The sequence below is a fragment of the Pomacea canaliculata genome, linkage group LG2 (assembly GCF_003073045.1).
Source record: "Pomacea canaliculata isolate SZHN2017 linkage group LG2, ASM307304v1, whole genome shotgun sequence".
NCBI classification, from domain to species: Eukaryota; Metazoa; Mollusca; class Gastropoda; order Architaenioglossa; family Ampullariidae; genus Pomacea; species Pomacea canaliculata.
In genome coordinates this window covers 17452792-17475042 of record NC_037591.1, presented here as the reverse complement: position 1 = coordinate 17475042, position 22251 = coordinate 17452792, and the positions used below count along the sequence as shown (strand labels likewise).

Below are 22251 nucleotides of genomic sequence, written 5' to 3'. Positions count from 1 at the left end.
CAATTAAACTGTTACAATCTTGATTTTTAATTCTCTTTCCGCTCTTACAATCAACTCTTGCTGCAAGTGATATATTACATTATTAATAAGAAGTGTGCTCAATATCAGACTTTGATCGTTTAGACAACATTGTGTTAGGTTATACCAAGACCTGATATTTACTGAAGATTGTCAACATATGAGACATTCACGGCTGACATGACCATGACAGGCTAGCCTACTATTGTGATTATACTCCTCAGTGTGTGGATTCTGTCCCACTGCCCCATGTCAGAAGTGTGTACAATACAAACAGAGACACCTATGCATACAATGTCATGTTCCATGGTATAATCATCAATTAAAACTAAATCCTGAGTCCAGATGATTCAGCACACGAAGGCCATGGGATCGTCTCTCTGTGTATCTCAGGATGCTCCTAGGTGTATTTTTACCAAGATTTGTCTTGCTATTCATCTCGATGTTCAAAATCAAGCACACGTTTAATTTATTGTTGTTCTCTGGTTTTTCTGCGCCGTCACTCACGTGACTGCTCGTTTGTTTCTTCAAATACTTGTTTTAGTTCAGGAACGAGGCCAATGCGAGGAAATTAGTGCAAGATGATGGATTAGGTTTTGCAGTTTGTGAAAACAGGATGTGCAGAATCGCTTGTTGTGTACGTTTACAGATGCAATGCATTTTTCTCAGTATTCTATGGTCCATAATAACAAGAATTGCCAGCTGTTTTAGTTCTATGATATGGTAGCATATCTCTATCATGACTGGCAACATCTTTGTTTATGCTGTTTGTTAATTAACAATATCTTGCTAAACTTTTTAATTTACCTTAAGCATTAATTCATATGCGCAATATACCGACTTTATGTATCAACAGCTGCGTTATGTTACAAGTCTAAAGCCATCAATAGATGTCGTCTTTAGTGAGTCCACCAAGCATCAGGATCCAAATGTTTTTGCCGAATCTTTTTTGCCTGCTGACAACTCCTGTTCCACTTCACCCCAAACTCAGTCTTGAGTGATGTCAATAAGAAACTGTTTCGTTCACGTATGCGAAAGAAAGTATTTTTTGTTCTCAAACTCATTTTCGTGTGTTGTTTGTATGTGGTGTCAGTTCGGATGACCGTTGGGTTGTTGTGAGCGCGTTGTTTGGCCACTCCAGTGCTAAGAACGATAACTCGCTTTACCGAGAACGATAACTCTGTGCCGGGAGGCTGGACGTGGCGCTGACGGCTGCTGCTGACTGTCAGCACTGTGACCAGACCTGCTGTCCTGTCTACGTCATCGCTGTGTAAGTGGCCAACTCGTGACATCACAGTGGACTATATTTAACGAACATTATTAACTGCATGTATCTTTAACCTGTTTGTCCAGACCCTTGAAAGGCTTCTAGATACGCTGACCAGTGAGAGCTTTGCATAATACCGGCAGCTTGTATTAATATGTTCGTATCTGATGATGCACATCCTAAAGCTTCACATTCAAATTTATTCTGCATGACATTCGGGCTCAGTTTCAAAGGGAACTACTCTCTTAATTGTTCTAGAAAGATGTTAACAGGGTGAAAATGAGCGATGTTCTTATACCAAGTGTGGATTTTACAGGTGATGTTGTATTGTCAGTCACTCTACCTGAGTAGTGCTGGGGAGATGTGATGATGGCGCCGAACCAACCAAGGTACACGCCTATCGTACAGTTCACAACCAATATAGAATATGAATATAGGTTTAAGTGTCTACATTCTCAATCAAAACAACATTTTCTTCAAAGTTCGAGAAGAGTATGTCTGTGTCACTTTGGTTTGTAGAAGGACGGGGCAAAATATTTTAAACAAACAGTAGCCAACATTTTTTTAACTGGAACTGTTTCAGTTCGGGGTGTGTTTTTATTTGTTCATAAGAAACATTTTATTTTCCATACAACTGATGCAGGGTGTCTGTTTTCAATTGTCTGTCACTGAGACAGATGTTAAGAGCATCTAGAGTCTAGATCCTTATGTGGGGGGAGGGATGACAATACCATTACCAGGATGAGGTCGACGTTAACTCGTCTGTCAAGGTGGCACGGTCTGTTGCCTAGCAGGGTACTTACAGGGTACATCTGAAGTAAAGAACGTAAAGGCAATCTGAACAGAATCCCCACGGGAAGTAACCAAAATCTGAACAGAATCCCCACGGGAAGTAACCAGTCTCCGAAACCAGACTTTCTAATGACAGTGAAAAGACCACGACAGCAGTTAATAGTTGTATACATGCACAGTACAAACAAAGAGTTCTGTATTCTTCATACCGAGAGGATGCTTATTCATTTCAAAAGTTTAGTTTACAAACGGTCACATGACTGACACAGATGGCAATGCCAGACGTATGCTTCTAAACCCCTGGTCACCGTATCTACAAAGCTTTACCATTTACAACTTCATTCTTATTAGGATGTGGTGATACGGAGAGTATCTACGCAAAGAGCAATGAGTACTTAGCTGCCTGTGTGATCATGCCCTGCTGATGGAATGACTTAGTGTAGAACAACTGGCTATAGTTTTTTGTTATTAAAAGGGTCCAATTCATGCATTTCGTTAGTGGAGTTGTTTGTTATGAAGATGGGACATTGAGCTGATGATTGCGAGGTGTGTGTGTGTTAGAGGTGTTGTTTGATGGACATTTAAAGGATCGAGTATTTGATAAACGTGAATGAATGTGTGCTGAGGTTTGCGTGCATGCGTGGGAGATCAGGTGAGTGGGAGTTCATAATTCAAATAAGATGCTGACTAAATGAATATTTGATCTCTACAAATGTCGAAGGTTAGTACCCGCCCTCATTCCATTCTCCCAGGCTGCACTTTTATCGGCCACTTGTAGCAATCCAAAAAACAATCGTTGCGTCTACGGATACAGACAATATCCTTAGTCCCTCCCTACACCTCCCCATATTTCTGCTCAAGCTTGCAGCTTAAGAAAGGCATTCAGCGTTGTTTTATTTGTGTTTTTGTAGAGAGCAGTTTGCTGGTCGACTAGAGCACGTGAGGGAGGTGAGGTGTTGGCAGGCGGTCATGGCGTATCCAGCAGGAATCATGTTGCCGCTGGGTAAGTCATAGTGAATAAAGAGCGGGAGTGTTGGAGGAAGAGACTTACCCAAAATCAATGAGAGGCGATCCATCTCAACCACTAGGCTGTAACGCAATATGGCGTTCGAATCATGGCTGCGCAAGGGAAAGCAAATAGCATCACCCGCACATTACCTCCCTTGATGAGTGCTGCGTGCGAAAGTAGTCCCAGGAGATGGCGACGAAGGAGAAGGGAGGTAACCGGATTTTCTTGCAGGATGAGAGGCGGTAATTACCGGCAGTTTCTTCGCCCGTGGAATTAGGCGTCAGAGGGCGTCATCGTTTTAGATGCTGTCTTGTCAACAACCTAGGATTCAGAGAGTTATCTTTCCTTTTTCGGCAGGAGAGTGCCCACAAAATGCGGCAGTAGGAAAATATATGGAATGTTGAATGGAGGGTTATGGTGTTTGGCTCTACCAGCCTTAACGACGATGGCTTTATCTCTCTCACACACACACACACGCGGGGGCGTGCAGAGACGAGGGCTTGATCTACCTCATCATCATGCACATCTGTGCGAATGTGTAAAGGTTGCATAAGAGAAGCATTTTCAGCTCGCTTCCGACAATGCAAAAGTAAAACAAACAAACAAAAAGCCAGCCCGAAAAATAGAATGAATGATCATCCACTTTTGCGCGGCAAGAAACGAGTTTTGAAAGTTTGGAAGTCTTTTTTTAGACGCCATTTTGGTTATCGTCAATTATTTCCGACAGTGACAGGAAATGTTTTTCTTTTACTGTAGTGTTTAAAGAAGGCACAGTACGATATAGCGAAGGATGGAATAGTATAACTGCATAAACAGTGGTCTAGAAAGGACGAGGTAGAGAAATATAGGTTAAAGCGATTTATGAAGAAATGATCAATGTTTGTGAGCAAACCAAAGCAAGTGGCCGACGAAGAAACGGTCGATAGACGACTCCGAAGAAAACTGTAATTCGTTTCTTACTTTGTTTCTTGTCCACTTTACTCGTACTGAAGTTTGGGAAAGATCCAACAAAGAGAACATGGAATGCCACCCTTCCGCTCAGAAAGACAACTCTGGTGTGTAGCCAGCAGGAAGGATGGAGTGTTCCCAGTTGTAGTACGTCACCAGAAGGGATCCCCTACAATGATAACAGTTTGACATGGAGTTCACATGAGGGCCAAGTAATTTCTGCAGCATAATGTGTCCGGACACAACCTTTCTTATTATAAAGAAAGCAAAACGATTGTATCTTCAGAGCAGCATGCCACAATTTTCAGATTTAAAAAATTAAAATTGTACACCAAACTATGCAGCAATAAAGTATGATTAATAAATTGTCTACTATACTAGTGGATGTTGGGTTTTAAAGGGTAATTACAACTCTGAGCATTACTAGCATTTTTGTTTAAAACGGAAAATAATTATAATACATAGGAGTTTACAACTATAAGAAAGGACTTACAGATTAAATAAATCATACGGTCCAGCCCTAGAAAATCCTGCCAATTCATCGGAATTATTATTGTGTCATAATAATGTCAGTTGGTGATTTACGAGGATATTAGAGAATAAAAAGCTGAAGTGGATCGCAGTGAATAGCTGTGTCGGTATCAGCAAAGATATCCATCTCACTAAACAGCTGTTTCCTCTAAGGCAGTAGTTTTTTTCCATCATACTTTTTTTTCCAGTGTCAGCAGTCTCTTCGTTTCGAGAAACGAGATTAGCAGATGTCTTGCTGTTAATCTTCACTGCTACAAGAGTTTAACAATCGTAGCTATGAAACTTTGCCCAAATTGAAATAATTTAGTGTTAGGGTACACGAAGGAATTTTGTTGAAGAGTAGGATAAGGTTTACTACTTTGTTGAAAGTCACTTCTCCATGTACTTTGAGTCCAAAACAGTTCATTTCTGTGAGTTCTTTCCCATTTATTTCTCGCTCTGTGTAAGCCAAAAATAGCACACGGCGCATACACCAACACGTATATTTACGAACACACACACACACACGCACGTACGCACACACACATACACACATGCCTGGTTTGCACCTTCTAAAAGCAAAGAGACAATAAATCAATTCACTGTGTAGCGATGGCGGTTTGCTTGACACGTTTGCAGCTGTCGCTTAATGTTTTGCTCTGAACTTTAAGCTTCCTACATGATTCTGTTATCTTACTGTCATCTACCTACCTTACTCTGTTATCTTACTGTCATCTACCTACCTTACTGTCATCTACCTACCTTACTCTCTGTTACCTTACTACTACCTATCTTACTATTACCGCTATCACCACTGATGGACTCCTTCAGGCATCGATGTTTGCCTGCTGCTGCCAGAGAGTCATCGTCCCAAGAAGTGAACTGCACATCAGCGATGATTCATTAGTCGTCCTCTACAGACGACCACAAGCTGGACCTGGTGTAGGACTTACCAGTCGCTGCCTCGCACCTCTTACCACTGGTTACACAGTTGGCTCCTGTACTCGTCGTGTGGGAGAACCGCAAGTGCCAGGAGGTAGTGATGTACGTTGTAGCAGAATGTTCCTCCCTTCATCAGATATGCTGCCTACGGCTGTAAAAACACTCCGAGATCGTTGTCTTCTGCTGGAGCATGAGGAAAGGCACATAATAAAATCTGTATACCCGTCTAAACACTGACCCCAGAACCAATTATCCCATGACTAGATCCTATCGATTGTTTACTAACTACTGCACATCGCACTACACCCTAGAAGAGTTTAACCCTACCTCCCATCCCTCAGACCCGATCACCCACATCCATCACCGCGACCTGTCAAGTCGTAAAAAACAGACAAAAACGCTTCCCTTAGTGACCGCTACCCACCTTTGATTAACATGCTTTCAGTCAAACCATTTTGTTCTGGCCGTGAACTAGGCTGGTTCGTGACCCTTACTGACCCTTTCTACCTTTGTCCGTACCTCTTGTAGCTCAGAGGTTTGGAGGGATGGGAGAGGCTGGCTGGTCTCTTCATCATCTGCCAATGGTGAAATTAAACTCATTACCCATGCGTCCCAGCAACGTCTTCAGTTGACGGTGCGCCACTTAATCTCGGATGGCGCTCAAAGCATCCGCGGCTGTGATTGTGGTCTCGAGCCAACTTCACACCATTGCTCCAGAATATAAAAGAGCGGATTTGCATAAGGAATGTATTCGCTGTACGTTAAACCAAAGTCTCTTCCACAGTCTTTCTAGTCCCTTTCCCAGAGCTGAGCAGATGTCCACAGACATGACAAGATTTTCCGATCAGCGGGCCGTTGACATCACATTGTAATGTAGTTACATCTCAGCAGATAAGAGATGGTGTCTTCAAATGCTTGCTCTTCCTAAATTGACTGCTGCACCTTTTGGTTGTACCCGAGAATTGTTACCTCGGTTGGTTGTGTTGTGATGCTAGAAATTTTCTTGCCACATTCAAATATCTCTTCTTCTTTTTCTTATGAAAGTATTCTGTTTTTCACAACTTTTGCAACTTACCGCAACACTGGTTATTGTGATAACAATATATACAAAGAAGAAGAAACTGATCGAGAGAGGAAACAGACTGAGGAAAGATCGTTGTTGGTGTTTTCCTTTTTGTTTTTGGTTAATTTGTTAGGTTTTTTTTCCCCCAGTTGTTGTTTTTCTTTTGTTTTTTGAGAGAGAGAGAGCGCTCTATTGTCCCATGGTGTCTGCTTGTAGTGTTGACAGTAACAACAAATTGAGGGACATGTCTCCCTCATCTGACATACACTCCACCAACACCTCATCCCGAAGCCACACACAGGCTAACAGTTACATCAGTTAGGTAGATTAGACAGTCACATATACCGCAGAAATGTTCAGAATCTTTCGACCTCAAATGTTGATTTTTAAAACGTTTCTTACAGAAAACACAAAGTCTGATACTGTAGCTTTCTAATGCCAATATTAATTCTGATTGGTTAAGATCCAGTGCACGACTTGAAAAGAAGAAAAAGGCTCAGAAGAAAAACAATGAATAGTGTAACTACTGTAAAAATGAAAGGCATAAAAACATGTGCTAGACATGGATGTAAAATAAAGGAGTATTATTTTCAAAGAAAATGTTGTGAGACAAAGCGTATTAGAAGAAATATGTGGGAAGAGAAAAAAATTAAGAAAACTAAATACGAGAAAGCAAGAAACAAACAAAAGTAACATAGAAGATCAAAGAAGGTAACAAGTAAAAATTTAAGGAACAAAAACAGAAAAAAGGAAAGGAAAGATAGAAAGAAAACAAGAAAATTTACGAAAACATTTTAAGAAAAGTAGTTTACAACAGTGACAGCACACAAAAAATAGAAAGAAAAACCCTAGGATTTCAGAAACGCCTGTCTATTAAAGAAAGTATAAATGAAAGTGGACTATGTCAAAAATTGGAAAATCGAGTTACAATGTGTGGCAAGTCTTTTCATTGTTGTAAGGGAGATAATTCGTGTTAACATCTCTTTCGCTAGGAAAATACGAGTTGCAAACCTTTCATGTAGTACGTTGGCTGTTGGTTTTTCTTTTTCCTTTTTCTTTTTTCTTTTTTTTTTTTTTTTATTTTTTTTCTCGAGGAGGCGGTGGATTTGGAATTGAATCCATCTCTGAATGAATTTTATTGGATCTTTCATATAGAAGGTTCAAGATTATTTCAACTATTTCCAGAAAAGAAATACATTGTTTTCGTTTTCAATTTGATAATTGTGCAATAGTCTTATTTGCGCAAGTTGGTCTGAGATGAACACTTTAGCCACATTTCAGCTGGTAGGGTAGGTAAGCCCCTTGATGCTTGTATTGTCTTCAGGCATGTCTCGAGCATTCCTAAAGATAGACTTCTAGCGAAAGGCCTGAGACGCTCCATGTGAACAAAATGGTACAAAAATATTATGAATAGCGATTACAAAACAACACCAATTACTTTAATCATTACCGCCACTACCATCGCTTTGCAGTAATTGTAGTAAACTTAGTAATAATGATAATTATAGTAATGATGAAAGCTTTTTAAGTCAGCTAATTATGGATGCTGCTGAAATAAAACGGTATCCTTTCAACTTTCTCTTTCATTTATCTTTCTCGTGTGTACTTTTTTGCAATTGGTTAAGCAGTTAAAGATTGGAGGGGGGAATAAGAGGAGAAGGAGGCAGGCATTTCTTCTTCACATAAGAAATTCATGTTTGATTTTCCATTTCGTATTTTCTTTAACATAGCTCTGATTAAAGCTCTTTATTTTAGAAGTTGATAGTTGACAGTCGGTGAAAAGGTGCATGTAATGCTTGATGTTAGTTTTAAATATAGTCAGCTGTCATACATGTATTCAAACCTTCGCAAACTCACTTATATAATCAATTCTATGAATGAAAGACACACAAATCTGTTCTTAGATAAAGAGTTGTTCATACCACAACCACAAAGGCATTCGTTCCAAAGATAAACACTACCAGCGACGACTTTGTTGAGGACTGGTTGACAGCAGCTTTTGAGTTACTAAGGGAAGCAACTGCGTCAAGAAGCACAAGGACGGAGTTACGTATCTTTATAGCAATACTCTATGTCTGAAGTCCGTCTCTCTACTCTCTGCCTGGAAATGGCGGCGCCCTCGTCTGCTGCGAATGTCCACGTCTACGTCTGTCATTTCCTTTTGTATATTAAATAATTCAGGAGAAAGCAGGTTGGACTGTCAAACGGAGATTACAGGTAGTCTGCTAAAAGTTGTGCTACTTCGTAGTAATCACAGACCTTGTTCGTTTAAAAACTAGTGACATGAAAGATGCCTCAGACATTTGAACAGGAAGCAGCTTTTGAAAACATGTATTTCCTGCTGTACACTGTATAACATGTAGTTTATTCGACTAAATTCACGATCTATATGTATCTATCGGGACCTTAATCTATGATAGCCCTCAACAAGACAACAACGACATTAGACCTCCAGGTAACGGATTTTTAAACAGCTGGGCTTGCTATGCTTCATTTGCGAAGCGGAAACACTGCCAACGCATTGGTGGGTCGTTAGGTGGCCACTGAGTGACTTGCACAACTGAACAGAGCTTCACTGTCCCGCTGACTGACCCCACAAGCTTCACAATAATCATCTTCTATGATAATTAAATTCTTCAAAGTCACATTTCGGCAGACACGAATTACTTAAAGACAAAATAAATATCTAGAATATGGCAAACAATAAATAAATAAATAAATTAATTAATTAATTTCGATTTTCTCAGTCCTTGTTACTCGGTACCTCTTTATGTTTTGTAAACTTCTATTCGGTTTCAGTACTGTTGTTTAGTCTTCCATCCGTAGTATGTTGTCTATGTTGTGGATGTTTCATTCCTGTTATAATGGTATACTGTGTATTTATATGCGCTATATAAATAGTAATAGTAATGATAATAATAAATTTTGTTGTACAAAGACCTTATGAAAAAAATTAAACATTCTTCAAAGTGAACTTGGCGTGTTGTGTTGTGCTTGTGCGTACGCGCGCGCCTGTGTGTGTATAAAATTTGTTGTGTTTTAACTTAAAAGTTTCATTTATAAAATAGCTTGAATATCCATATTCATTAAAGTGCAACAGAGAGAAAAAATAACCTCACAGCTGTGGATTGTCTAGATTTCTCGATGAAGAGAAAATCAAACTTCAAAAAATTCGGCGAAACAGAAAGCTGACATCTAGGCACTTGATCTCACATATCAGATACTGCTTTGACTTTTCCCTCCTGTTGCCCTCCTGCTGATGTGGATTTTTTCTACAAAATAGGACACGCAGTTAGCTAAGAAAAATAAATGTTACGATGGTGATTTGTACATCAAAAGCTGTACAGGTCAAACATCAACAAAGATTTTTTTAAGCTGTTCCTACTTTTTTTCTTAAAAAGTAATTTACCCCCGTTTATTAAGTTTTTAAAAATAGATAAAAATTGTCACATCATAAAACACTGGACAACTGTAAGCAGTTGAAAGAAAGAAAGATGTGACAATTCCCTAGAATGGCAAAGGCCAAAATTATTATTTAGAATAGTTGAAATTGTAAACACAGATCGTCTGGTATTCCTTTGAAAGATGAGTGCGATGAGTGCGGTCTTGCACATTAATAAATAGTCTTGAATAAGATAAGAAAGATGCAGTCCTACAGGAAACGAGAATTTTTTAAGGAGTTTAAAGAACCAATGGCCACGTAGTGCGAGTCTCGGAGCCTTTCGAATTTTGTCAGCGAATGTTAACAACATACCCAGGACTTCCTAGTTCTAACTGCCATGTTTTAGCTGATTTTCTGCGATATTTAAATCAATGAATGTTCGTAAACAGAGCTGATATCCGACTCAGATTTCCTATTTGTGGCCTGTCAGACCAAGAGTGTCGAGGATATCGAAAAGAACTTAAAGTTGTCGATCGAACACGCATGTTTCGTCACGCATGATACGAGAACCACCGTCTCCTGTTGACACTAAACACTTCTCTTAACCTCAGTGGAGGCAGTGTCACGTGACACTGCCACAGATGCCACGCGACACCTGAAGAAATCAGAAATAAGATAAACTGCTTTTCTTACCTTAAAACAGAACTTACCGATATCTTTGCATTTGTTCGAGTGAATAATGTTTTCAAGTTGTAATTAAGTTTTCCTACCCACAAGAGTAATGTTGACATGGTCCTCAGTGCGATGTGTATGTGCAACTCTTTATCTCTAGCACGATCACTAAATGTTAAGATTGCAGTTTGGGAAAGTTTGGTTTCCATGGTTACGGAGAGTAGGGGGACGTATGCTTGCTGTCCTTCAGCATCTGCTGCAGTGGTTTTGACACTACTCACGCACGCACTGTCTCTCTCTCTCTCTCACACACACACACACACTAGCGCAGGCACGCACACACACACACACACACGCACGCACGCAAGCACACACACACTTCAATTTTTTGTGAGATTCGTAGAAGGACCTGCCATACCTCGCCACTCCTACCCGGGGCATCCTGTTCGCCAACTGGTTGTTGCGGAGAAAGTCTCAAGTATCGAACCGAGAGAAAGCTGCTGGGTAATTGCGCCACACAACGTTTCAATATTATAAACATTCAGTAGTCAATGCCTCTAACACGTTGTCACTCACACAAGCTGTTACACCAAACAGAGTTTAAAAGCGAACTGTTCGACCTCGCTAACGCCTGTTTGCTTGTTATGTCGCCTAACACTCGGCTATTATAAAGGTATCACAAGAACAGAGTAAGTAAGCAATGTTTGCTCCATGGCACGCCTTATCGCTTTCATTATTATTAATAGGAGGATGATAGCAATTGTAATGCAGATGTATAGCTTTAGTTTGCCGCCCAGGATCCGGTGATGAGACAAGGGTCAGTCCTTCATCCCTGTAGGGTTATCATCTCCTTAACTTTGTAATCTCTCTCGTCACAAATCTGTCGCTTGTCGGATCATATTCGAGTTCTGTGGAGTACCTCGAGAATGTTAAATATTTTTTTGTATAACAACTGTTTGCAGACCATGGATCTGTTTGTTTTATCTAATGCATCCATTTTTCCTTGATATCAGTTTTATTCTGGGAAGACCAATATAATTGTTTGATATCGCGTTTTAAAATTAGAACACACTCAATTTTATTGCACCTATAAGAGCGTGGCAAAAATTTTAAGCTAAAGGCCGTCCATCAAAGATAGCTCTTTACGGAAAAAAAAGGGATTGACCAAGAGGAGAAAAGGTGGAACACACTTGTCCAGTTAAAGAAATGTTTTAATAGAGAGACGAGTGTCAACATCATCTATCTACAGCGCTGCCAGTCAACGCCGCTGAGGGACCGGCATGGCCTCCAGCCTGTGGCAGCTGCTGCTGCTGACGATGCTGTTAACAGGTCCGACGTGTGTTGTCGCATGTAAGAAGTGCCAAGTATTTTCTTTTTATTTTTAACGAACTGTTACAAGCACATTACTGGGAAATGACAGAATGTACACCATTTCTGACAAAACTATCACGCATATATAATGTAAAACACAAATTTGATATTCCCATGGAGTATGTCATTGGAAATGATACATTTTATATGTTTTTGGTTCAGCTTCACACCGATCACTGCTATCACTTGTGATCCTGAGAGAAATTTAATGCATATTCCTAAAATGTTTATTTTATTATCAATAACTAATTTATTATTCTTTCACTTCTTTCTTTCTATTTTCAAGTCATTTCTCCTCTCATCCTTTATTTTTTTCTTTTCATTCTTTTCATTCAGTTTTTCTTTAACCAATTGTTTCTTCCATCCTTTTCCTATTTCTCTCACAATTCCATTCTCTATAGACACATTTATGCTCCGCTTGGTTATATAACACAGAATGTTCAATATAATGCGTTTTCTGTTGTCCCTTCCCCTCCGCCACCTGTTCTTTATTGTCGACAGACAACAGCTCTGCAGATAGCTCATCTTCCATTGTTGTGGGAAACATCACATGGGTAGTAGGATCGTGCTCCTATAAGGCCATTGACTGTCATCCTGAAGCGGACTGCGAGGAGAACATTGACAACACTACTGATTTGAAGATCTTCCGATGTTTCTGTCCACCCGGATTGAGCGGCGATGGGTATACAAATGGCACGGGCTGTGCAACGGGTAAGTGTTATAGTCAGTCAGTACTTACTTTACCTGTCGCTGGGGAAGGGGAGAGCAGGTGACAGGGCCCACGATAGTCAGCAGGTCCTGTACAGGACGACCAGTCCAGTCCTTGACGTTCGTGAACCAGTTCATCATCTGGCCACCGCGATGTCCACTTCCTTTCAAGGTGCCTTGAAGAACAGTCTTCGACAAGGTTTTGTGTCGGGCCACGTGACCAAAGAAGACCAGCTTACTTCGCTTGACTGATACAAGTAGCGGTTCCATGTATTTTATGAGAGTAGCAATCTTGTTTCGAACACAAAGTCGTTGGTTCGATGTTCTTTGTATCAGATCCAGAGAGGTCTTGTCAGGCACTTTTTCTCTAATGTCTAGATTCTCTTTCGGCGACCAGAGTGCACGTGTCACATCCTTAGAGCAGGATCGGTACTATAATAATAATAGTAATAATAATAGTAATAATAATAGTAATAATAATAGTAATAATAATAATAATAATTTTTAACGCATACTCACACTCCCAAGGAGCAAGCTCTTAGCGCTTAAGAGCAAGAACGAAACACGGACAGCATACGAGGGACAGGAAAAACAAATAACATGTGAAGTATAAAAGAAGAAAAAACCGTACTAAATGAAGAATAAAATCAAACACAGAAAACACAAAAAGGAACCAAATAACAAGAATAAGAATTGAGAGTAACATGATATTGCAAAAGGAAGATTGTGAAAAAGGATTAGCATTATGGGAAAGGTTGTTAGGTTGTATTTGGTTGTGAACTTTATTTTATGACTATGCCAGATCGTGATTATCTAGTCTCGCCATCGCAACTGTCGTCGCGATTATGTTGTGAATGTCTGCCGTGGAGTTGCCGTTCTTGGAGATGGTGGCTCCCCAGTACTTGAACTCCTGTTCATATAAATCTTTGCTTTGCCTTTGCCATTGATCATAATTTTGCTCTTTTAGGTCTCCATTCCATTTGCGTTTGAACTGTCTGTCGGTTTGTTGGAAAGTTCATGCAGCTATTTGTTAGTACCTGCTAACAGATGTATGTCGTCTTCAAAGCGTAGGTTGCCTTCCACTAATTGAAATACAAGTGTGATAGTCGTGGAGGTTTTCGAGCATGATGTTCTCAAAGAAAGTATTAAATAGCACCAGTGATAGAGTAGATCCTTGGCATAGGCCTAGCTTTGTGAGAAAGTAAGTTCCTATGTCCAGCAGAAATGTATTCGTTAAGCTTCATTATTCAGTGCTTTGGTGCCTTGAACGAGGCTTTAGACGTTGAAATTTTGCATTACATCTCATAACCTCTCGTTCCAGTCTGTCAAATGCCTTTTCAAAGTCAAGAAAGTTGTAGTTGAGATCCCGCTAATGCTAAAGATGCTTCTCTATAAGTATGAGACAGTCGAAAAATTTCTTAACTGTGCTTTTACATGGTCTGGAGCCAGCCTGTTCTTGTGCTAGCCGTTCCTCTGTGGTCCTGATGCGATGAATACCCACGCTGCCTGCAATCTGTTTTCTCAGAAGATCGAGCAGCAAAGGATGAGTACCAACCGATCCGTTTTTTTGACTAACAAGTCAGTGCGGAACTCTGGCGTGTCCTGTACCTGACGAGGAAACAATAGCTAGGAGGTTTTCTCATTAGCGGATTCTCGAGGTTAGTGTGGAAGGGGATCTTACAGGGAGCTGTCCTGCTCTGGACAGTAGTTTCGGCGTAGGGGTGTCGGAAGAGACACGTTGTGGGGCTGGGGAACGTCTTAAACCCTACAGCACGTGTTTTGCGTCTCAATGCTGATGTAAGGGCATAGATGATCGACGAGGGATCAACAATTTATGCTTCACTGACTTCGTCAACGAAGACCAGAAGGGCACTTCCCGCTGTAAAACAATTATATGCAAGTAGCTTCTGATTCCATCAAATGAGTGTTGTGTGCAAGGTGTGTTAATTGTAGGTAGAAATCAACTCACCTGTTATATGGATCATGAGTAAGAAACATTAACGGGTTCCTAGTGAACTAACCGTACGGATTTTTTCATGCAGTTTTGTAAATATTTGTAAACGCTGTCGACCTTACTAATATTTTGCATATTTTACACAAAACTGAGTTGAGTTGATTTATAGGGTCGCTCGCTGGGGTCTCGGAGTCAACTTCAAAAATCGTTAGGAATTTGGTTGAAATGTATTGTGTACACACGTGTCGACGTGTTGTCGTGTGTGTCATTAACCGGAGGCAGTGGTTGAATCCCCCAATCCCCTGTCCCCAAGATTCAGATAGTCAGGTTCCCAATCCCCTAATTTTGATTACAATGGCACATACCTTTATGCTTTTCATTATAGTTTTCTTCCGTTTTAATTTGATGTGGCAAAGGAATGTTATTATTAAGATTTATAAATGCCTTATGACATAAAATTGTGTTTATATTTTGCTTGAAATTCGTTTCCGTTAACAAACCGTATTGACTGTTTCATTTTCTCCAGAAACTATTGAATTTCTCTTTTATTACAGTCTTTTACAATCACCGCACAATGCGGCCTGCTCGGAATTTTTACTCATTATACAAAAAGCTTTTTCACCTGAAAGAAAATCTGAATTTGTTTCTGCCGTTTGTTCTCTTAGTTCTGAACACGACGGAGGAAACAATCAACGTCTTGTTGGTGTTTACAATCAAAAGCTCATCACCAGATACTCAGTGCCCTACCAATGGAGTGTTAGGGTCTTGAAGGGTCTGTGCATGATGTAGTCTTTGACTGCTTGAATGGATTGTTGTCTGTCTGATGTAGTCGTTTTGTTCACAGAGTACACTCGGTGCATCTTCAAACAGGACTGTCACCAGTTTGCCACATGCAACGGTACCTCTTACTGTGAATGCGACAAAGGCTTTGTTGGCGATGGATTTCGCTGGTGCAATGGTCTGTATCCCTTCCTGATCAAGTATGTGTGTATATATATATAGACACGAGACTATGAGACTTTTTGTAACACCCCGAAGCTATGCATCATAGTGCTATTATGTCTGTAACCTTTCCCTGTGCCCGGATGTAGGACAGGAGTGTCCCAGTTACACATGATTGGTCTTGTTGATCATGTTGCTGTGTAGACACAGACGAATGCCTGTTGTCTCCGTGTCACGCCCACGCCGACTGCCTCAACAACCCTGGCAACTTCACCTGCGTGTGTCATTTCCAAGACAAGTACTACGGGAACGGATTTCAGTGTGAACGTAAGCCACGTGGTGATGTCTGCTGTAACAACAACTTTTATTTCTCTTGTTATTGACAGGTGTCCTTCAGTTACTCCCATTTTCTTTCCCTTCTTGTTTTCGCTTTCTTTCGTTTCTAGTAACACTACTCTGAGATATCACAGTTATGCTCTCCTTGACGAACAAACTGTTTTCCTAAATTGATACTGACCTGATAATCAGCTTTTTTCTTCTATCTAAAGATTACAGTTATTTAATCAGTCACCATTCATTGATCAAACTTCTATATCGTGTTGCTTTGTCTGTGCAGCACAAAAGTGAAGATGGACCAATGTGATTTGTGCGGATGGTCACACAGACAGCTTTTCTTTAGTATTTCAGTCTAGACTTCACTGAAAATGGTATTTATTTGAAATATTTGTGTTCTTTTGATGATGACAAAGGCATAAACTTGTTTTCGCAGACCAATGTTCCTCCAACTTTGACTGCCACCCTCATGCCATCTGTAACGACACTCGATGCCTCTGTACTCCAGGCTTCAACGGAACGGGGCTGGACTGCAATGGTGGGTCATCGTCAACATTTCAAACTTATAAACCCTAGCTACCCCGCACCTTTGGTGATGTAGGAACAAACGAAACAAGCGTTTTCTTTCTAAACTAAATCATTATATGAATAATTGAATATAGAAAGGTGAGCCCCACAATGAACTGATTGTTAATGTCTTAGTCGTGCTAGAAATATAATAACAAATACACGAAAGAGAGAACAAGGAAAATATCACAGATGTTTAATGAAAGAAAATTTAATTCCAATAAACATGATATGTAAGATTTGTGTTGTTTGATTGGTGTACAGAATTCGTACTGTACTCAACATTACTAAAATTACCCTCTGGGACAAATAAAGTTTTATCTTATCTTAACATCTTTAAGCGGATGAATTTCATGGGTGTAGCATTCTTGTGTTATTGCTCCGTTTTATTTTTATGTTTCCTTCGTGTTCCTTATTGTGTCTTGTGTACATTTTAGCATCTTCTCTCGTGGTTTGTCATTTGGCATCCTGACTTTCTCTGTCTACCAGATGTTGACGAGTGCACGCTCTCCCCGTGCCTTGGTGCTGGAACTTTCTGTGTCAACACTCCAGGATCGTATCGGTGTGACTGTGAAAATGGCTATATAAAGACTAAAGATGGCGTAAACTGTGAAAGTAAGAAATATCCTTCTTTTTATTTATTAGCTGCGACCACTGACTTGCGGATTATCTTCACATTTAGTGCGGTTTCCAGAATATACGATTTTTAGAAAGACGTCCTAACATGTGTAGAAAATATATGTATTATACATTGATTGTTTTTCTCCTTGAGCCGATCATTTAACGATAACCAACAAAATCTACTTTCGAAGTTGTTGACCTTATGGATGACAGCTTTTACAACCCTTGCTATATCGGCGATTTGAGACCACGTGATAATTACAATTATAACCTAATGATGATTGCAATGATAATTACAGTGATTATTACAATGATTGTTATACTGTACAGAAGCCCCTAAAGACTGTGAGGAGATCAGGATCAGATGGCCGGGGTCCAGTGACGGCATGTACACCATCGACCCCGACTTCACTGGACCAGCCAAGTCAATCACGGTAAAGCTTGTCATCTCGAGCTTTGGCATACTAGGTATGCCCCAAAATGTAGGGAGTATTGACAAGCTTTAGTCATAAACCTTCAGGCTGAGGATGAGGTTAGGATGACTTTCTACAACGATTCAACGACTTAGACGACACCCTCCTCGATGCCATCGACCCTCAAGATTTCTTTTTAAGTCGATGAGGCGCTGATGAGAATTTGTATTATTTTTAGTATGACTTTTCTTCGGTAGCTGATTATGCTGATTGTTCTGTAGTTTTGGCACTGCCTTTTTTTTCCTTTCTAGGAAAGGACATGACAAGTGAAAGTGTAAATTTTGGTGGTCATTTTTTGCTTTCTCAAACTCATAGAACAGTGAGAGGTTTGTTGCCTCATTTCCACCCTGCTTGCGCAGCTCCTCTGCCTTGAACATTTTATAGGCTGAGCTTGGCATTTCAGTCACCGAGTGCAAAAATTATGTTCATTTTTAGTGCTGTGTAACCTTGTCTAGCTGGTGTTAAAACTCCTCTACTTTGCTGACATCAGGCATATACTTGGACCACTTCGGCAGGCAGATATGTAAATATGGATCAGCCTCGTGGGCATGCATGTGCAGCTGATGATGGATCTGAGCACATCCCTAGGTACTAGGAAGCTCACGTCGTGTTTGTGTCTATCATGCTCCCCACTGGTCCTCATTTTACGACCCTCGTTACTGTCGCCTCAAAATCCTGGACACCTGTCCTCTGTCACGATGTCCCAAATCATTCTACACACGTTCCACGTACCACCAGATGTTTCTTATTTCATATTTATGTCTGTTTTCGTTCCGAAAACACATTTTTTGCTACCTTCACCTGTAACCTGCCGGTAAGGTGCGTAGTAATTCTTGATCCAGGCTTCGACCAGTCCGCCATGATGGTTCCTGTGCCTTTCACTACATGCGATAGTCAATCACGAGTGTCTCAACGTCATAGATCACGCCCACAACCTTCATCTGTCGTCGTAGTAGACACTAACATATGAATTTCTTCAGGACTGCTGATGTCGTTCCAAAGCAACAAAACTCACTTCGCCAAAGGTCGTCAAAGTCTATTTTATCGACCTCAGGCTTGAGAAGTGCACAGCCATCAACTTCAACAGCTGTTGTCGTGAAAGTAACTGTTCAAGTAATAAAACAAGAGGAATAACAACTATTTAAACACATATTTTAGTGGAGTAGTCTTAAATACTAGCACGGATTGTCGCTTAAGTTATTTATAGTGATTATACAGTTCAATTAAAAAAAAAGTAAAATAAAATAAAACAATTCTTGTGATGGTGGTGTATGACGTCACAGGACTCTAATAATAACATCTCGTGCATTTGTCAGCAAGTCAACGTTGATTGTAAATAATAAATTTAACGACAAGGGGGGGGGGGAATGTCATAGATTAGCTAAGAAGATCTTCAAAACAATGATGTCCAGCTCTTTGTTATATATATGGTTATGGTACAGACACGCCCATTATGGTTGTCTTCTTCCAGTACAGCCCTCGTGAGTGAAGGACGTCTGCTAAACACCTGGCTGGTCACTAGTTTCCAGTCACATCACAATACTCCTGAAATCTTACTTAATACTAGACAATGTTGCTGCCCTTGTTGGTGGTAGATAAGATGAATGTGATCGTCGCTCTGGTGATTTCTATCTGAGGAATATTCCTCAAAAATTATTTGCCCCCAAACTCTAATTATATGAAGGAAAGCGGCAGCAGCAAATTATGAATGAATGCACAAGCCATTTAGCTTCTTTAAGTTATTATTTTTAAATTATCAATGAAGACGACTATTGCTGAAAATGTTTGTCTCATCCTGTGGAACTGCAGGTGTACTGCGACATGCGGGGGGACTACGCCGTGACGGAGGTTGTGGTCAGTGCCACTCCACTCAACGCCAGCGGCGCCCAGGTGATAGACTATAAGGCTGATGATATCACTTTACAGGCTCTCATTGGTGTATCCGTCTTCTGCCAGCAGTCTGTAAGGTAAGAAAAGTGTCAGATATTTTGACAGTCATCGATGTCACTCATGAAGAAATACTTTAGTGCAGAGATATCGTCTCAACAACGGAATACACTAGTTGTTGACAAAAAAGTAAATAAATAAATAAAAAATAAATAACAACAGCCTTAGTAGGCTAAGTCACTAGGACAAGCCCCAGGAATGAGTTGCAGAAATCTCATGATCTCATGATTAGCAGTAGGAGTAAATCTGTCAGAGGTCAAAGGTAGTCTTATTCTTTTGTTATTAAACATCCTCAGCATGAAATGGTTAAAGTAATACACGGGAACTGGCTGAGTTATCCTGACATCCTTTGGGACCAAAGTAAGATTTGCACTAACTGACCTGTATTTGATACTTGCCAGTCGTGTCTAGTTCCATTTTACCTGGGGATCGATGAGACCACACCTAGGTAAGCTGTAAATCGTAGCTACAAAGAGTGGGTGTCTTACTAAAGGTGTCACAGTTTGCCAAGGTCCTCATGTTTCACATCTCGATGGTTGTAATGTCGAGAGACTTTGACAAGCTTTGATGGTGTTCAATATCATAGTCCATAAATTATGTGTTAGTATAGAAAGGGAAGGGCAAGCTTGCTTTCCTCTACAAAAATGTGTTCTTATTGACGATTTTCGAGAGCTAAAAAGTTTAAAAAGAAGAGACATTTTTGTTAGACATTACCACAGTCTTTTTAACCCCCCTGTCTGCCCCTCCCTCCATCCTCAACACACATTTACATAGTCATCACATGCATACATTCATTTACACATCCACTGATGATTGAGGATAAACTGCATGATGTGAATGTTGTGACGAGGACAGCGATGATGTTACAGCCTCAGCTGCTCTGCAAGTTTTCTTTTCGACTCGAATTTCTACTGGAAGGATTCCTTTGGCAACAACCACACTTCATGGTCTGGGGCGTCGGAAGAAGGGAAGGTAAGTGGTGCCTGGATTTGAGGATAGGAATTATGTTCTCTTTGCTTTGTTTATTTTTATTGCACGTTTTTTTTTTAAATATCATAACTAGGTCACGAATCTCGTCAACAATATCTCAGAAATTGGTGCCCGGCTGTGTTTGCCAGTATTTTCCCGTATGTGCCAGTATTATCTACTTTCTTCTAGAATCTAGAATATACTTCTCGACACCAAAGCGGCGAAATGTGTGCAAGGGAGGGTCGTTAACTACAAAATGTCAGTGAATTATGCGTGTGAGAGTGAGAGAGAGAGAAGGTGGAATGTTGATATATAAGTAATATATATATATGTGTGTACAGTGCTCGTGCGGTGAGGTGAGAGCCTGTGGTAAGTGTTACTGCGGAAACCAAAAGAAGACCTCAGACGCCGGGACGTTTGTAGACAAACAAAAGTTACCTGTAACTTTTATCAACTGGAGAACAAATTCTGAGAGTACCTTTGTGATTGGAAACTTCAGATGTGCACCGCGAATCTTCGGTAATGTTCTTTCTCCTATAATTACTTCTGGTAATGGTCCTCTGATGTAGAATCCTTGAGTGAGGGGATACTAGAGTGAATGAAGGAGTGTGCGTGTATGTTTGTGTGTTTTTTGTGTGTGTTTGTGTGTGTGTGTGTGTACAAAAGGTAGAAAAAGAAATATGAACGATGTTACAGAAATACTATCCTCCAGCGTCACCCTCCAGAAAAAAGTTCCTACTCCAAATTAGCAAGCAGAAAAACTAAAGAAGCAAAACAAATGTCCATTCGTGAGGAAACATAATACATCCACAAAATCACATTGTGTGCGAACATTTTCTTTCAATCTGTTGCTGAACACACAAAGTCGACTATTAAGTTTCTATTTGTTTACTTCACCTCAAAGTATAAAGAATCGTTTTTGCCGTCCTACAACCTTCCCTGCATGCATCTGGTGTTTCTTTCAAACTAGAGATATTACATATTGTCCTGACTATTTATTGTCTAACACTGTGATTTATCTTGATGTAGATATTGCCCAAGACTGTTCCAACTTGCCCAGAAGCGGTCCAACGTACATCAGCTTCAATGGCGCACTTGCCAGGCCAGTTCTGGTCATGTGTGACGTCACCAGCTACAAGCACGTCACAGTCATCGAAATGCAGACAAAAATGTAGGTGACGTTCACTTCCACGCTTTACAGAGATGACAGTACACACCACACAGCTCCTAGTTCCTCTTTTTAATCAGCTCCTATTACACAACAAAACTGAAAGCTCTGTTTCTTCTTTAAACTATTTTATCTTTCACATTTACATTTGTTAATCCCAAATTCTTTGCATTATGTTCGAATGGAATTCTGAAGATTTTAATTCAGAATGTGATATTATAATTCATATATATTATAATTCATATATATATATATATGTGTGTGTGTGTTCACACCCTATAATGATATCTATGTAATATAATCGTGTGATGTCTAATACTTTTCTCTTCCTTAGTTCGCTCATCCAGCCGCTAGATAAATCAGAGGTGGCAGTAGACTACGTGCAAGGCTTGGAAAACGTGGAAAAGATCATAAACGGATCTTTTTTTTGCGTGCAGTCCGTTAATTATCGGTGCAAGGTAAGAACTTGGACATCTTGATTATCTTGCTGTCTGAACAAATGTTTTATAGCTTTACAGACCGACACAAAACTGTGTGGTGTGCACTTACAGTGTGTTTGTGAGTGTGTGTGCGCGTACAAAGAGACATTTGTTAT

At 40.2% G+C, this 22251-nt stretch overlaps 1 protein-coding gene across 2 annotated transcripts in view; it reads left to right on the top strand.

Moving 5' to 3' along the window:
- Positions 1 to 11147: 11147 nt before the first annotated feature.
- LOC112557311 overlaps positions 11148 to 22251 on the top strand; it is a 46875-nt gene continuing 35771 nt past the window's right edge. The window contains exons 1-13 of one of the 2 annotated variants that reach the window (XM_025227084.1): positions 11148 to 11292; positions 11853 to 11953; positions 12476 to 12685; positions 15481 to 15594; positions 15783 to 15905; positions 16348 to 16449; positions 16968 to 17093; positions 17430 to 17533; positions 19382 to 19539; positions 20389 to 20491; positions 20830 to 21007; positions 21518 to 21659; positions 21991 to 22114. In XM_025227084.1, coding sequence (XP_025082869.1) covers positions 11884 to 11953; positions 12476 to 12685; positions 15481 to 15594; positions 15783 to 15905; positions 16348 to 16449; positions 16968 to 17093; positions 17430 to 17533; positions 19382 to 19539; positions 20389 to 20491; positions 20830 to 21007; positions 21518 to 21659; positions 21991 to 22114 — 1554 coding nt within the window. In that variant the 5' untranslated portion in view covers positions 11148 to 11292; positions 11853 to 11883. Of the gene's footprint in view, positions 11293 to 11823; positions 11954 to 12475; positions 12686 to 15480; positions 15595 to 15782; positions 15906 to 16347; positions 16450 to 16967; positions 17094 to 17429; positions 17534 to 19381; positions 19540 to 20388; positions 20492 to 20829; positions 21008 to 21517; positions 21660 to 21990; positions 22115 to 22251 lie in introns of both variants that reach the window. The other variant, XM_025227085.1, reaches the window with a different exon arrangement.